This window comes from Mustela nivalis, assembly GCF_964662115.1.
Source record: "Mustela nivalis genome assembly, chromosome: 10".
Lineage (NCBI taxonomy): Eukaryota > Metazoa > Chordata > Mammalia > Carnivora > Mustelidae > Mustela > Mustela nivalis.
This window is the reverse complement of record NC_139029.1, coordinates 80,962,811-80,979,764: the sequence shown is the minus strand read 5'-3', so window position 1 is coordinate 80,979,764 and position 16,954 is coordinate 80,962,811. Positions and strand designations below refer to the sequence as shown.

At 35.6% G+C, this 16,954-nt stretch overlaps 1 protein-coding gene across 6 annotated transcripts in view; it reads left to right on the top strand.

Moving 5' to 3' along the window:
* Positions 1–16,954, top strand: part of DPYD (dihydropyrimidine dehydrogenase) — an 831,034-nt gene that overhangs the window by 35,075 nt on the left and 779,005 nt on the right. For 5 of the 6 annotated variants that reach the window (XM_082686466.1, XM_082686464.1, XM_082686467.1 and 2 more), the window contains exon 2: positions 6,171–6,281. The exons of the other annotated variant lie outside the window; for it this stretch is intronic. In XM_082686466.1, coding sequence (XP_082542592.1) covers positions 6,171–6,281 — 111 coding nt within the window. The remainder of the gene's footprint in view (positions 1–6,170; positions 6,282–16,954) is intronic. 6 annotated transcript variants of the gene reach the window in all.

Here is a 16,954-nt window from a genome sequence, read left to right as displayed (position 1 = left end):
GTAGTGTTCAATTATTCACTAGTTGCATGTAACACCCAGTGCTCATCAGATCACATGCCCTCCTTAGTGCCCATTACCCAGTTACCCCATCCCCCTGTGTATCATTTTATTTAATCCTCAAAAGAACCCTCTGAGAAGGAAGGTACATTCCTAATCGCCATTTTATTGTTGAAGAAGTATAGGGATTGAGAGTTTAAATACCCAGCAAAAATAGTAGAGCTAAAACCTAAACCCAAATTTAAGTTCAGATGTTATGTATATTGCTTAGTGAATACTTAATAAAATGAAAGTTTTAAGATTCAGAACTATCATAAACTCCTTCATTGATTATTTATTTACTACAGTGACTTAAACATTTGCATAAAGGGAAAATTGGCCTTTGTGTAGAGCTGGTAAATGAAAAAAAAGAAAAGGATCAAAGAAATTTACTTCAAAAGGTACTTCAACCTAAGGGAAAAGAAGTCTAGAGGTTGGCCAAAGAATAGAAGTGCATTAAATGATAATAATAGTAATTAAGAAAATCTGAGAGTCCCTGACCAGGAATGATTAGCATGGATTTCCAAGGTTTTCAGACTTCAGACTAATTTATATCTTGAGTGTTGGTATAGGATGCAAAATGAAGCTGCGTTCTCTCTACTTCTGCTTGCAACCCAGTAGGAGAGTGAATCATTATTAGGTCTGAGCTTATTCAAGAACCAAAGGTGCCTTTGTGAATTCCTAAAGATACTTAAACTCATACTACACTTTGACTAATGATGGACGTTGGAAAGGGTGGTATAATTGGTCGAGATCAGGGCTTGTAAGCAAGAGGCTGTTAAGCGAGTAAGTAATGTAAAGTTCAGATCTTCATTGATCAACATTCGTTAGATTGTTGCCTGGATGAAGGAACAAATACTGAACAAAAGTATCAGTCAATAGATAATTCCATTTTCCTTTTAGTTAAGAATATTTATCGAGAAAAAATGATAGCACAATAAAATGTTTTATTGAAATGAAGATACTTATGTCCAGTTATGAAAAAAATGAGAAAAACATGGTTTTTATTCTTTTTTTAAAAAATTTTTATCTGATGGAATGGGAAGAAGGAGACAACTTATGGAAGACCCAGAAGAAGCCATCAAAGGCAAAATTTAAGCATAATCTAAATAAGCTAAAATCTGATTTACCAAGTTCAGCCTCTAAATCTAAAATGTCAGTATGTGTGTAACATGTTAATGGCTCAGGATTACAGTGGTGGCCAGGAATGAAGAGGAAACATTTGTTTATAATTTAAAATGCAGAGGATGAGGAAAGCTTAATGATGCATTATGTTTAGATAACTGATATTGTGATATAAAACAAAGCCATATTTTTAGAAAGAGGACATTTTGGCCAACTGGCTTCCTGTGATTGGAATTCAAGCTCTCAAATAATACTGCAGTTCCAGTATTTTTATTCTAATTCTTAATGCTTTTATTTGTGAAGTGAGGCCTCCTCTTTGTGCCCTTTATGCGAGTAAATAAAGAGTCTCCTCAAATGCAGAATTTTAGCTTGTATGTTGTGGCATTCTTCACAGTACTTCCCAGAATAGTGTTGATAGACAACACAGTGACAACACATAAACCTGATTTGCTCTCACATATAAATCTGTGTCTGGATCATATTCTATCATTTCTTAAACTAAATGGCATAGGGAAAATTTCTCAGATTCTGGTTATTGTTTTCTGTTTGTTTTGCTTCTAGAATCACCAGTACATTTTTATTGTTTTACTGAAGATGATTGGGAAAGCCAAAGGCCAAATTCTTTGTAGGGGAGAAAATCCCCTCTATCAGTATAAGCCTTATATCTGAAAGGGTTAACAGGTCTTTCAAAGTGCTGAATTTATTGGGAGAGTGGACTCTGCAACCCTGGTAGGATCTGGCTTTGGTCATTTCTTAGGAAGAATGCAATTTAGAACTCTCCTATATTATTCTGCCAGCTATTTAGTTATTGATGATATTGACTTTTAATTTTAAAATGTCTTGCTTTGGAAATTGTTTTTAACAGCCCTCATCCACTTATATCTTGAATTTTTATGTTATATCACTTTTCATTTGGGATATTAAGTCAAGTTCTTGGTAACTATTCTCCACAATCCAATTTATTTTTATCCAAGATCCATTGAATTCAACTCACTGCATTTTCGTAAAAGGTTAACCCAATATTTCATGTTATGTTATACTTTCTACTTATGCTATGTAAAAGAAAAGTTACTGTGATAAGCAGCCAATAAATTGCATTCAGAATGTTTATTCTCAAAAATTACATTACTATGCTGACATAGATAAACATAATCATTTATCACAATATGGATTGTGAAGTAAAAGCTAAAATAAATGGAACCATCTTGCCTGTTACCCAGGACTTTTTTTTCCTTTAAATGTTTGTCACAATATCTACCTGTAAAAAATGCATCTTTGTATTCATCAGCTTGAATTAATGTATGAGATTTGTAATGGCTCAAGGTTAAATAATGACAAAAAACATTTATTTTATAATAAGAAAGTATTTTTAACTTTTTTGTATAAAAATGATGTTATATTTTCTAGTATTGGCTCTTACTAATATGTTGTTTTATCATTATTTCATCATAAGGAATGAGTCATTTAACACCATAAAACTAATAGCTCTACTTGATGTTTGTTGTCCAGAAAACCTAGACATCTAAATTGGTAGATTCTGAAGAAATTTCATGTCTGTCATATATAGGAATTGCTAAAAATAATCATAATTTATATTGGGCTAATAAATTAAGTTCCAGTGATGTTTATTAGAGTGGATATAGTACACAGTGAAATCTGCTGAACGTAGAATTTAGTGACTATTTATTTGATAACAGCTTTATTGAGGTATAATTCACATACTGTACAATTCACTCCCACAAAGTATAGAATTCAAAAGCTATTCGTCTATTCATAGAGTTGTGTTGCCATCCCCACCCTCAGTTTCATCACCCCAAAAGGAAACCAAGTACCCTTTGTCAGTTTCTTCATTTCCCCCTAGTTCTCCCTTCCCTGGCAAGCACAGTCTGTTATCTGTTTCTGTATATTTACCTACTCTGGACATTTTATATAAATGAAGTCATACAATATGTGCTATTTTATAACTGGGCTCTCTCAGCTTAATGTTAACTATGTTCATCTATGTTGTCTGTGAATTTCCCAAATTTCTTTCATTATTGATATTTGATTCCATTCTATTATGGTTGGAGAACTACTTTGTATGGTTTTAAAAATTTATTGAGGCTTGTTTTATGGCTTAGGTTATGGTCCATCCTAGAGAATGTTTTGTGTATACCTGAGAAAAATGTGCATTCTGCTGTTGTTGGGTAGAATGTACTATATAGATAAAGTTTTTTTTGTGTGTGTTGAATTTCACACCTGCTCCCTCTGGAGGGAGTTTCTGTTGTCTGCTTTTTTTCTTGTATGGATCACATAATCCTGTTTCTTTGAATGTCTTATAATTTTTTTTTATCGAAAAGTAAACATTTTAGATAAAACACTATATTCTGGATATTAACCACCTCCTCTCAAAGATGGGCCTTATTGGTGTTTGCCTATTTGTTTAGTGACTTGATGGACTATTTTTGGGAAGTCTCTTTCCCCTGAGGTGTGAACTTCTGATTGTACTTGCATAGGATGAAGTCTTGAGCTTGTGTACAATTACTCTGGGATACTAGTGGTTTTATCAGGGCTCTATATGCCTTGTCTCCTTTTGTTGTTGTTTTGTTTTTGCTGTTCAACTGCTCACCTCTATTGGTATTACACCCAGCTCTTGGTTTTCATTGATTGTTGGCTGATAGTTCTATTATTTTTGACAGTGCTCTGGGATATAGATTGTTCCACAGTGTAAGTCAATTAAATTTGGGCCCCTTGCAGGGATAATTTTTGAAGTGAGTCTTTGAGGTTTCCTGTGACCTTAGGGGAGCTGTTCTTAACCATTTCTTTTGTGGTTCTCTGTGGTAAACTATCTGCTTTATGATTTAGTTGATTGCTCTCATGAAGCTGTCACCCTCCTCTTGTTTGCCATGAAACTATTTATTGTTTTGGGAGTAACCATAGGCTTGAACTTTCCTACCTACTGATTCTAATAAAGTCAGTTTCTTATGGCATGCTTCTTGTGCTGTGAAAAGTCTCTAAGCCACAGCTACAGAGCTAGGGGTGGTTTTAGTGGCCTGTTTCTTTCAAATTGACACTCTTGCTGTATGTGTAGAGTATGAGTATGGGCAGTAGCTTCTGATCTCAGTTTGCTTTTCCTGGTATATTAATTCCAAATAGTGAGCAAGTTGAGATGAGGGTGATCAGGACCCCTGTGTTATTGGTATGCTGTTCCTCAGGTAGAGCCTCTGTTCTATGAATGGGAGCAGGGTGAACCAAGGTAGCTCCTGACATCTCAGCTGCACTTTGTGAAGTTTAGTAGCTGTATAATGGATGGGGAGAAGAGTGTGAGTGGGAGGAATTGGGGGTGAGAAATACTAATAGTCTGCCCTTCTCTGAGACATACCACAATTGGAAGCTGGGGCAGATGGACCCTTGTGTTCTTGGCTGCACTCTCTTGAGGTGGAATTTCTGTCATGCTGAGAGGGGAGCATGAGGGGGTGGGGTGGACAGGTCATCCCTCCAATATACCTTCACTATTACCAAGTTTTAGTAGGTTTTTCTTAAAATAACTGTTTTTTCAATTGCTATTTGACTTTAGCACGACTTCTGGAGATCTTAAAGGGCTCTTATTTTTGCTAATTTTTATCAGTATGTTTGTTTTGCTGGGGAATTGATCTGCAGAGGTTTTCATACCACCCCATTCTAGAAGATCTCTAGTGGTTTTCTTTTATTTTCTTTTATTTATTTTTTTTTAAGATTTTTTAAAAAATTTTATTTATTTGACAGAGAGAGATCACAAGTAGAGAGGCAGGCAGAGAGAGAGAGAGAGGGAAGCAGGCTCCCTTCTGAGCAGAGAGCCCGATGTGGGACTCGATCCCAGGACCCTGAGATCATGACCTGAGCCCAAGGCAGCGGCTTAACCCACTGAGCCATCCAGGCATCCCTCTAGTGGTTTTCTTTTAAATGCTTGCTTAAGACAGGACTTTGAGGGGCACCTGGGTGGCTCAGTGGATTAAAGCCTCTGCCTTCAGCTCAGGTATGATCCCAGGGTCCTGGGATTGAGCCCCACATTGGGCTCCCTGCTCAGAAGGGAGCCTGCTTCCCCCCTCTCTTCTGCCTGCCTCTCTGACTACTTGTGATCTCTGATTGTCAAATAAATAAATAAAATCTTAAAAAAAAAAAAAAGACAGGACTTTGAAATTCATTCTTTATTGAGTTATTCAGGTGCCATTTAATGTATTTGCACATGTGGTTAAAAAGGTTTTGTCTTCTACTTTTATGCTTCACAAAGTCACAGTAAAATATAGACTTTATTTTTGGATTAATTTGAATATAAGCTTAATAATGAGAAGAACTTATGTTCTAAGTCAGTCCTTCTGCATATTTATTATGAGATCTCAAGTGGGTAACCTAAACACCGTGAATCTATTTGCTCATCCAAAATTTTGAAATAGTAACTATTATTAGGTTAAATTGGGTACTGCATGTGAAAGCAGTTTGTAAATTCTAAAAACTTAAAATGGAGAGTACTGTTATTACAAGTTTAAATGAAATCTCCATCTTTTCTGATCTCATTCTCATGTAAACTCTATGAATAAAATTTATCTTAAGAAGTCTTTAGTATAGTTTGTGTGATTTTTTAAATTTTTCATATTATGATCAATATTCTTATAAAATCAACAAGTATATTGCCTAGTAAATGATTACTTTAGATAAGCTTATTGTGGAATTATAATAGCAGAAGGAGAAAACATTTTTAGTATGTCTTTGTGGTGTGTGGGGAAATCCTTAAAATTTTTTTTTTTTAAAGATTTTATTTATTTCTCTGACAAACAGAGATCGCAGGTAGGCAGAGAGAGAGAGAGGAGGAGGAAGCAGGCTCCCCGCTGAGGGCCTGATGCAGGGCTCGATCCCAGGACCCCGGGATCATGACCTGAGCCGAAGGCAGAGGCTTTATTCAACCCACTGAGCCACCCAGGCGCCCCCTTAAATTTTCATTTTTTTAAATGTTGCCAATATATATGATTATACATTGTTTTTGCTGTCTTCAGAGTATCCTGGCTTTAAATCCTCGAACGCAAACTCATGCAACGCTGTGTTCCACTTCAGCCAAGAAAGTAGACAAGAAACATTGGAAAAGAAATCCTGATAAAAACTGCACTGTAAGTACAACTGATAGATGATTTCACACTGAAAAAGATCTCATATATTATAGGACACGATTCTACATATACTTTGAAATACAATTAAATATGTGTAAAGTACAGCTATAATTTTTTCATATTTTAAATACTTTATATTTAAAAATCTCAAAAATGTCTTTTCTTCCTTAAAAATCTATTGAAACATCTAAAAAATTATATGGATTTAGTGTGGTGCCAAAATTTATTTTCTTAAAACTCTATAAGATTTCTTTTTAAATTGTTTTGTAAAATCAAAAACACAAGAAACAATGTGTTGGCAGGAATGTGGAGGAAAAGGAACCCTCTTGCACTGTTGGTAGAAGTGCAGACTAGTACAGGCACTGTGAAGAGTATGGAGGTTTCTGAAACAAAGAATAATGGAATTATTATAGATCCAGTAACTCCACTACTGTGTATTTACCCAAAGAATATGAAAACACTAATTTGAAAAGATACATACACCCCTATGCTTATTGCAACATTATTTACAATAGCCAAACTATGGAGAAAGCCCAAGTGTCTGTTGATAGATGAATGGATAAAGGGAATGTGGTGTATATAAACAATGGAATATTTATTATTCAACCCTAAAAAAGAATGAAATCTTGCCATTTGCAATGACATGGTGAGAGCTAGAGAGTATAGTGCTAAACGACACAAGTCAGTTGGAAAAAGACAAATGCCATGTGATCTCACTCATATATGGAATTTAAGAAACAAAACAAACAAGCAAAGGAATAAAGGGCAAACCAAAAACCAGACTCTTAACTTTTGAAAACAAACTGATGGTTCCCAGGTGGGAGATTGATGGGTGGGGAGGAGGTAAAATAGGTGATGCAGATTAAAGAGTATATTTATCATAATGAAAAAAGCTTAATTGAAGCCTTTAAAAATTGTTTTGTATAATAACACAAGGACACAGTAGAGTTTCCATATTACAGATATAGTTCAACTGAAGAAGAATACATTGGTATATACAGACTGTTGTAGGATAATGCCTTTGGGGAATATATGAACAGTATTTGGGGGACACTGTGAACATTGAATATTTCAAAGTGAGGTACAGGAGCAAAAATGTCTGAGATTACTGGTGGCTGAAATGTTATTTAGCTGATCCTATGAGGTTACATTAGTCTGGCACTTGGAAGCCATACATGGGGATTAAGTACAACCTTGAAGGCAGTGTTTAAAATACCATTTTAGGGGGTATACATTTGTAAATTAGGAAAGCGATTTCCTTTTTACCCAATTTCTCAAAATTAATTTCCCCAAAATTAATTTTCTCAGGTCAGTTAGTGAAACAATTAATAGCACAAGTTTATTTGCATTGGCCTTTTTAGTGCTTTGCTTATACTGTCTAATGTAATGATTCTAGTTTATTTTTTATGTACTTCTTTCTTCCTTACATATTAACTCTTTGATGATGGAAATTGAACTATGTGTACAGATGTGTATGTATGTATTCATGTGATTTTTAATTTTTTTTTTTTTTTGTCACTGAGCACTCAGCAAAGGTTTTTAAATGAAAAAAGGAAATAGAAATACAAAGAGACAATGTGACTTGAGGTGATAAAACAGCCACTTAGTAGCAAACCTGAATTAGGAGTTCACTTTTTTTTTTGTACCATTTGGGTGAGTTTTGCTTTCCACCATGTGGTCTCTGAAAGGAGACTAGTGTGATCCAAATTAGATCATTAGATCAAGTAAGAGAGTGACTCTACGGCATGATCATTTTTTTTTAAAGATTTTGTTTATTTGTAAGGTTTATAAGGTTTATTCTTATATAAATATAAGATTTATTTATATGTAAGGACAGACAGAGATCACAAGTAGGCAGATAGGCAGGCAGAGAGAGAGGAAGGGAAGCAGGTTCCCTGCTGAGCAGAGAGCCTGATGTGGGGCTTGATCCCAAGATTCTGGGATCATGACCTGAGCCAAAGGCAGATGCTTAACCCACTGAACCACCCAGGCACCCCTCTAAGGCATGATCTTTTATTATGATGTGACTAAAGAAGTCATGTAAATTTTAAATTTAGAAAACCCTCAAAGATTATTAAGTCTAAATCATTTTAAAGGTATGAAAATTCTGATCCAGAAAAATTATATGACTTCTTTTCTAAGGTTCCATTTATATATTATTAAGCTATGTATGGTAAACATATGTTTATACATATGTATACATGTATACATACATACATATAATACATGTATGTATGTATTGAGAAACCTTTATTGAGAAAGAGAGGCTTTCTTTGTTATCATTTTTATTACTTTTATTTTATGAAAATTAGCATTTTGTTCTGAAATATTAAGCTGTAAACTGTTTCATTTTACCATATGTGTGTACATACAAATAATATATAATATTACATATAAATATGTTATTTTTTATTTTTATAAATATAAATATAAAAAACAAAAATATATAAAAATAGAAAAGTATTTCATATTTATATTTTATTTTATGTTATTATTTATATAATATATAAATATAAACTTTATATATATGTATATAAATTATTGGCAAAGATGCAGTGAGATGGGTTTTCTCCATTCAGTATATATTGGCACAAATTCTGAGAAAAGCAGTTTGACAGTATCTTTGACAATATTCATTAACACCTATGTTTAGTTTGCTAGGGCTGCCGTAACAAAGTACCATTAATTGGTGGCCTAAAGAAATTATCAATGTTCTGGAGGCTAGAAATCTGAGAGGGTTGTTTTCTTCTGAGGCTTTTCTGCTGCTTTTTCCTTGTGTATTCATGTGGTCTTTTTCTCTGTATGTCCCAATGTCCAAATTTTCTCTAATAATGACACTAATCATATTAGATTAGGGTCCTGCCTAATGACCTCATTTTTATTCAGTTACCTCTGAAAAGACTATCTCCAAATACACTTACACTGTGAGGTACTGGAGGTTAGGACTCCAACATATGAATTTGTGGGGGACATAATTACGTCCATAACAGTATCTTTAAATTATCACTTACAACCCAATAATTCATCTTCTAGTAAACTATTCTAAACAAAGAACTAGGAATGTAGGTAAAGAAATAAGTGGAAAGAAACTTATCCCTATGTTATTTATTTGGTAGAGAAAACTGTGGGAGAAAACCCACTGAATTGCATCCAATGAGTTGTGGTTAAATAAATTAGGGCAGATCCATTCAGTGGAAAATTGTGCAATTGTGGAAATTTTTTTAAAATAATAATCTGGAAAAATACAATCTATATTACAAGGAAAAGGCATGAACATTATATTTAGGAATGGTTGTGTGCAGTTACACACACACACACACACACACACCCCAAGACACATAGAAAAAGAAAATATAATGGAATGTTAATAGTGATTAGCTTTGTTTTGTTAGTACTTCTGTTTGCTTCACGTTTTCTATGATAAGCAAGTATTAGTGGAAAATCATCTAATCATCTCAGTTTGTAAGATCAGTTTTATTGGTCTGAGTTTATACCATTTTGAAAATTCTATTTGACACACTTGTATTAAAAAAGAGCAGTGAAATTCATACCCAAAGTGGAACGATAGAGCTAGGTTTGAAAGTTATCCTCAGTGAAGTTAAAGAATGTAATTCCTTTCCTTTTCATTAGTATGCTCTTTGTGTTTGCATGAAGAATTGATTAAAAGTATAACCAAAAGATATGATTTATATTTTAATATGTAAATTTTCATACTTGTGGGTTATAATCACTCATCAAAATTAAAAAACCTTATGTGTATATAAAGCAAAGATAAGATTTTGAAAGGTAGAGAGAAGGTCACCTACCTAGAGAAATGCAACCTAAAGAATGAAATAGTAGTGAGTTCCCTGGGTTCCTTTTTTCTGCATTTATCCCAGTCTTGGTAAGGAGTGCTCAGCTGGGTCAGTCAGTAGAGCATCTGACTCTTGATCTTGGGATCATTCATTGAAGCCCCACATTGGGTGTAGAGCTTACTTAAATTAATTAATTAATTAAATTTAAAAGTAAAAATAAATCAAACATCTGTTTGGGGAAAAAAATGGAAATAGTAAAATAGATAAATAAAATGAAAAAATATCCCAGTCTTGGAGCTAAAGAAATTGGAGAACCGGCAGTGATAACTGTGTGCATGTATGCACACACCCACCCACCTACCCCTACGCCCCCCAAACACACACACACACAAGTCCGAACAAAACTCTGCTCTCTCTAACTAAAATAACAGTGAAGGAACAGTCTAGCAAGACCAAAAACCTTCAGATAGTAATTTCTCTACTCTAGCCAAACACAGCAAGAAAAACTGTGAACCAAATACCTGGCCTGGGTGGAAAGATTAGGGAGCCAGTACTTTGATCCCCATTAGCTAGCTAGTAACCGAGTGGTTACATATCTCCACTCACCTGTGTGATGTCAGTGGAGAGACCACTGGACTTCTGCTCCTATCCAGAGGAAGAGAAGAAAGAGGGAAGGGCTCAAAAATGCTAGAAAGGAAATAAAGGGTAAAAACTTCCCAATTTGGCAGGAAATTTAAACCTATAGATTCAAAAACCCAAGTGAAACCCAAAGAAATCTATAGCAAGATATGTCATAATTCAGCTCCCGAAAACTAAAGACAAAGACAATATCCTGAAGGAGGTCAGCCTACTCGCTTCAAGGCAGGGTCAAGAACTCTTGTGGGCTATTATGTTCCTGAGCCTTGCCCAGTTGCTCTGGCTATGACTAGACAGTATCATTGACTGCATCCTTGCTCTGCAAGTTTCCCTCCTTCCCATCCTGCTTTACCCCTCTTATACTTTTCCTCAGTAGGACTTAACGTAAATCACCTGTACGCAAATCCCTGTCTCAAATTATGCTTTTAGGGAAAATCAATTTAAATTGCTAGACAAACAGTCAAATCTTGGGGTATTAATGAGCAGCGCTTGATACAAAAAGTCTCGTTTTCCTTCCTAAAATATTTTCTTTCTCTTCGATTGCAGGACATTAGACTCCTTTATTAAGCATTTCCTTGGCTTCTTTGTTCATCTTCTCACCCCTGAATATTAGAGTGCCCAAGGCTTAGATCATTCTCTCTCTTTCCGAGGCTCATTATGTTGGTGATCTCATTTTTTCTCTTCACTTTAAATGCTGTCTATATCCAGACTCTTATCACCTCTCACCACCTTCACCACTACCAACGTTTCTAAGCCCGTACCATTATCTCTCATCTGGTTTGTTTCAATAGCCTTGAAACAGTTTCTGTGCTTACGCCTTTCCTGGTAGAATCTTGTCTTAATACACATGAGAAATCCTTTTAAAATTCCTGTGCTCAGAATCTTTCAGTGGTTTTTCAGCTCACATGGAGTTTGCACCATTTCCTTTGTACAGTTGTCACCTCAGCAAGACCTTCTCCAACCACTTTATTTAGAAATCTAAGACTGCCCCATTCTGAGCTCTCTTTAGACTTATCTGCCTAATTTTTCTTCTAGCGCTTATTATTGATATACTCTGTTTTTCATTCACTAATTTATTTTTTGTCTTTTTCCACTGGAATATAAAGTCCAAGAGGGCAGTGATTTTTGTGTTTTGTTCATCGTGTGTTCTGTTTCATAATCTGTGTTCCCAGTTTCTAGAACAGCTGGTGCTCACTAAATATCTGTTGAAAGAATGCATGAATGAATATGACCATTCTTTTATGTATTCCTTATATATTAGACATAAGAATTACATTTTTCTTGTATAGTGCTGTACAGTTTCGAGAGTACCTTTGCATATTACATTTGGTTTTTACCACGATGTGAATGGACAACTCAAATTTGTCTCCTTGTTTTATGGATGAGGCTGAAAATGCTAAATGATTTACTTAAGGTTTTTGAAATCACTTAGTGTTGCAGCCAGATCTAGAATTCAGGTCATCTGGATCTAATGCATCTTCTTCAGGATATCACTTAGCTTCTTTAGGAAAGACAAGTAAGGATATTGGAATGGAATTATCAAAGTAAGAAAAATATGGGTTGTAGTGGTTGTCCAATTTTTTTTTAACCAATAATCTTATATCACTAAGGAGATAGCCAAAGAGATCATTTTCAGCTTAATTGCTGACCACCAAATACAAAGATGTTATTTATCTATGCTTATTTTGTTTCATTTTCTAATGATTTTGCTTTGGCTTTACAATTTTGTTTTGATCTAGTTCAGATGATCACTGACTTATCACTCTTTGCATATGTGCATCAGGGTTGTGGGTTGTGTTTCTTTAAATTCCCAGGGAAGAAGTTTTTCTTGAGATTGCATAGTTTTCTGTCCCTATACGCCTTTCTTTTAAAGAAGTCCATTTGGTCCTAAAAACAACCATATTTCAGGCCCTGTACTGAATGGGAATGGCACTTTGAGATGAATAAATTACAAATTATAGTCTAAAATTGTCTATTAAAATAGATGTAGGTTTAGTTTTGGTAAACAATTTTTTAAAAAAAATTATTTTATTTTATTTTTTTTAAAGATTTTACTTATTTATTTGACAGACAGAGATCACAAGTAGGCAGAGAGGCAGGCAGAGAGAGAGAGAGGAGGAAGCAGGCTCCCTGCTGAGCAGAGAGCTTGATGTGGGGCTTGATTCCAGGACCCTGGGATCATGACCTGAGCTGAAGGCAGAGGCTTTAACCCATTGAGCCACCCAGGTGCCCCAATAAACAAATTTATAGGGTTCTTAGAAGACAGGCATCTGTTTGACCTGTAAAAGAGCACTGCGAATGGAAATTCTGAATTTTTTTTTTTTTAACCCAGGAATTTCTTCCCTTGGCAGTTTGATATCATTCTAGTACTAATTGGAAATTCTGAATTCAGTAGGGGATTTAAACTGGCAAATGTGTTTATACTGGTTAATGAAGCACGAAGCAGTTATTTCCAGTATTTTTTAAGCAGGTGTTCTATAACTGCTGTTTATTTTTGCCATTTTAAAAAATGTTGAACTGTCCTAATTGCATAAATATTTTGCACTCATTTTCCATTAGCAATTTTTGAAGATCCGAAAATGTTACGAATCAGAAAACTCGGTGAGAATAAAAAGGGAAGGCAGTTAAAGACAGCCAATTATTAGACATCCTATCCAGGATTCCGCTATTGAATGGTAGAATCAGAGGTTGCACTCATGTAGTCTGGCACCAGAACTTTTTAAGTAAAACTATGTAAAAATTAATCACTGACTTTTTGTTTTTCATTCTAAGAAATGACCACAGTAATATATAGGTTTTCATAAATTGTTACTGTTTTCCTGTGCAAGGTTCACAATCTTGTCACTATTTTTGTTTGTTTTATATATGTTTTTTGATAATGGGCCACCATTGTGTCACTTTTCACAGTGAAATGAAGATGGATTTGACATAGACCTTGCCAAGAAGTTCTCACATTCTTTTTGAAATGTCAATAAATAACAATAGTACTCTTTCAAAGGAAGAATCACGAAGGAGTTTTAATTATCACTGTGATTCTGTCAAATTTGCCTTTGGCTGAATTTGTCTAACTTTCATAATAGAAGATGGATTTAACAAGGAAGATGGGAGGCAAGATTCAGATTATTGTAGAAGGCTAGTAGACAAAAGAAGACAGCACAGTGGGTGAGTAGGAGAGTGGATAAACTTGAATATATTTAGGACATGTCTCAGTCTGCTTGGGCTACAATAGCAAAAACATCAGACTGGTGGCTTAAACAACAGGCATTTAATTCCCACACTTCTGTATGCTGGGAGGTCTAACCTGTCAGAGCACTGGCAGATTTGGTGTCTGGTGAGGGCCTGCTTCCAGGTTGATAGATGACTCATATAGCAAATGGGATGAGAGAGCTTTTTGGGGTCCCTTTTATAAGGGCACTAATCCCATTCATGTGGTCTTCACCTTTATGACCTAATCACCTCTAATATGCCCCATCTCTTCATATCATCACACTGGGGGGTTAGAACTTCAATATATGAATTCTGAGTGGGGGGAACACAAACCTTCAGTTTATAACAGGAGGTAAAATAAATATGACTTGTGAGTTTACTTTATATGTGCATTTAGTTGTTTATAAGATAAATTGAGACAGAAATCACGAGTTCAGTTTGTGATCTTTTGTTTCTTTTAATATCCCTTGTGGTAGCTCAGTAAAATGATTCAGGAAAGGAGATGAAGAATTTTCAGTCATCAGAGTATATATAGGTATAAAGGCCTGCATATAGAGTTATCCAGGTAGAGTGTGGAGAGTGGGAAGAGTTTGAATCTTAGATCTTTGAGACTTTGGGTATGGTTAGAGAGAAACAAGTGAGGCACTGACTTGAGGTACAAAATATAAGGGGCATCAAAAGACTTTGTAAGCAAGACAAATAATACCAAAACATATAAAACATGTATATAGGAGCGTACCTCTTTCCTTTTGCCTTAGGCTCTGGTGTGGCTTAGCATGACGCTGAAAAACATGATGACAAGAGCAGTGGAGATGAGAATTTAGTTAAGTAGCACCATGTGGGATGAGATTCGAGAGCCATGAAAGAATCGTGAGAGAGTTCCTACAAAGAAGGACAGGTCAATGTGTTTTCCCTCTAATACATGATTTCCAAATGTGGTTGTTTTTTATATTTTGGAAATTATCCTTATGGTTTACTTTGTGTGCCAGGGTCCATTTTTTTTTTTCCTCAAGCTTGCATGACTATTAAGGGACAAAAACGCACATAGTTAATATAGTCATCACTTAACCTCATTTAGAAAGAAAAGTGGAATCATTCTTGCTTCGATAACCAGCTGCCTGGCTCTGTTAAACTTGACATAAACTGCAGGTCCCAGTGTTGATACATAGCAAATTCACAATATGAATTTTTTTTTTAAACTCCAAAGTTAAACGAATTTTTGACCAGATGCACAGTAAGAAAGCCATCCCTGTTCTACCCTTACCTCTTCTTATACCATATTTTGAAACAACTTCTTAAGCTTGAGCTTGCATTCCTGATTGCTGACAATAGCAGTCTTCCAAAAATAGACCCAGTGCCTGAAGGAGTTTCTGAAATAAAATAAAATAAAACAACCAAAACCAAGTTTCTTTGCCATTTAATGCCTTCTTCCATAGGTAAAAAAATGCATTGTTTGTATAGAGAATACAAGTATCAGACTAGAAACTCAGGCATATAGGAAATATAACCTCCTTTCTTTTTCTGTAACCAAACTGAGTTTTTGTTTTGAGCTTTTTCAGAGTTGAAATTTAGTCATTGTCACTTTCAGGATTTTTGTCCCCGCTGGTCTCCTTGCCCCTCCTTAGTACTCTGGGCTAACATCTGACTTCCATGGAATTTGGTGACAAGTGTGGTAGATGAGGTGAGCCCAGCTGATTCTTCATTATGTATTTCCATTAATAGCCAGTCATGGCGGATGTGGAGTCATCCTTCATTCTCACCAGATCTGTTTCTGTTCCCCACCTCTGTGCTACTTTTAAGTCACTCTTGAATGCATGACAGTTACTTCTAATATTCCACTCAATACTGGGGCTCAGGAAACTTCACAGTCTAGTCACCTCCTCCCAGGGCTTCATCATAGCTTCTCTAGCTCATGATCTCCAAGTACCTTTACCATCCCCCTATGTCTAACCTGAGTTGCTAAGCAATGATCCTTTTTTTCCTGGGATCTACCAAGATTTCTGGGCCCTCCCCTTTTCGATCTTGCCTTTCCATTCTTAAAATATTTATATAGTTTATATGAAAAGGTAAGAGTGGAGATAAAAATTTACTTTTAACTCATCACATATTTCCTTCTAAATCCATTGTCAACCATTCAGATTCTTTCAGAGTCCTTGAAAAGCTGACTTCCAACATCTTAAGTCTCAGAAAAACTCTCTTTATCCCATTGATTTCAGTAGTTTTATCTTTTTCTTCAAGAAATGAAAACCGTTGGCCTCACTGCCTAATGTGCACATTTTAGGAGGAAGAGAAATTATGGTAAAACTTTCCTATCCCATGAAGTCTGATTTTGAATTTGGATTTAACAGAATTGATAGTTATCTCCCATTCTCCATCTAGCAGGTTCTCAAATGAGGTCAGTTGAGGGTGGGGAGAGAGGGTGGAGTAAGTTTCTATTTTGGGTCAGAGAAAGTAAGAGAGAAGGGTTAAGACAGGCACATGGGGCACTTGGGTGGCTTGGTTGTTGGAGCATTGGACTCTTGTTTTCAGCTCAGGTCATGATCTCATGGTCTCAAAATCAAGCCCATGTTAGACTTAGTGGGGAGTCTGCTTGAGACTCTCTCTAAAAAAAAAAAAAAAAAAAAAAGACAGGTAAGGCCATTTAAAATCCCATGTTGGGAAACTTAGATGGTATTTGCAAGACTCTGAAAGTGAGTACCTCCTTAAATTTTGTGCCATTGATGCCTCACTTTCCTCACTGTAATACTGACCCAGAAAACAGCTGCAAATCAAAGGACTTGTATTGCTCTGGAGGTACCAGCAGGACCTAGGGATGTTCCCATGAATGCTTGAACTTGGGTCGCAACTGGCAACCAGCAATAGAGACTCAGATGGCTTTGGATGGCACAGGTAGCCCCAGAATTCCAGGCTGGCTAACTGAGTGGGCTTGTCCGGTCATTACCTTAACTTCAGAGTAAAGCTACCACACGTTATGTATTACTGGATTTTTTGGAACCATTAATCTGTTAGGTACCAGTTTACCACTTATAAGAACAG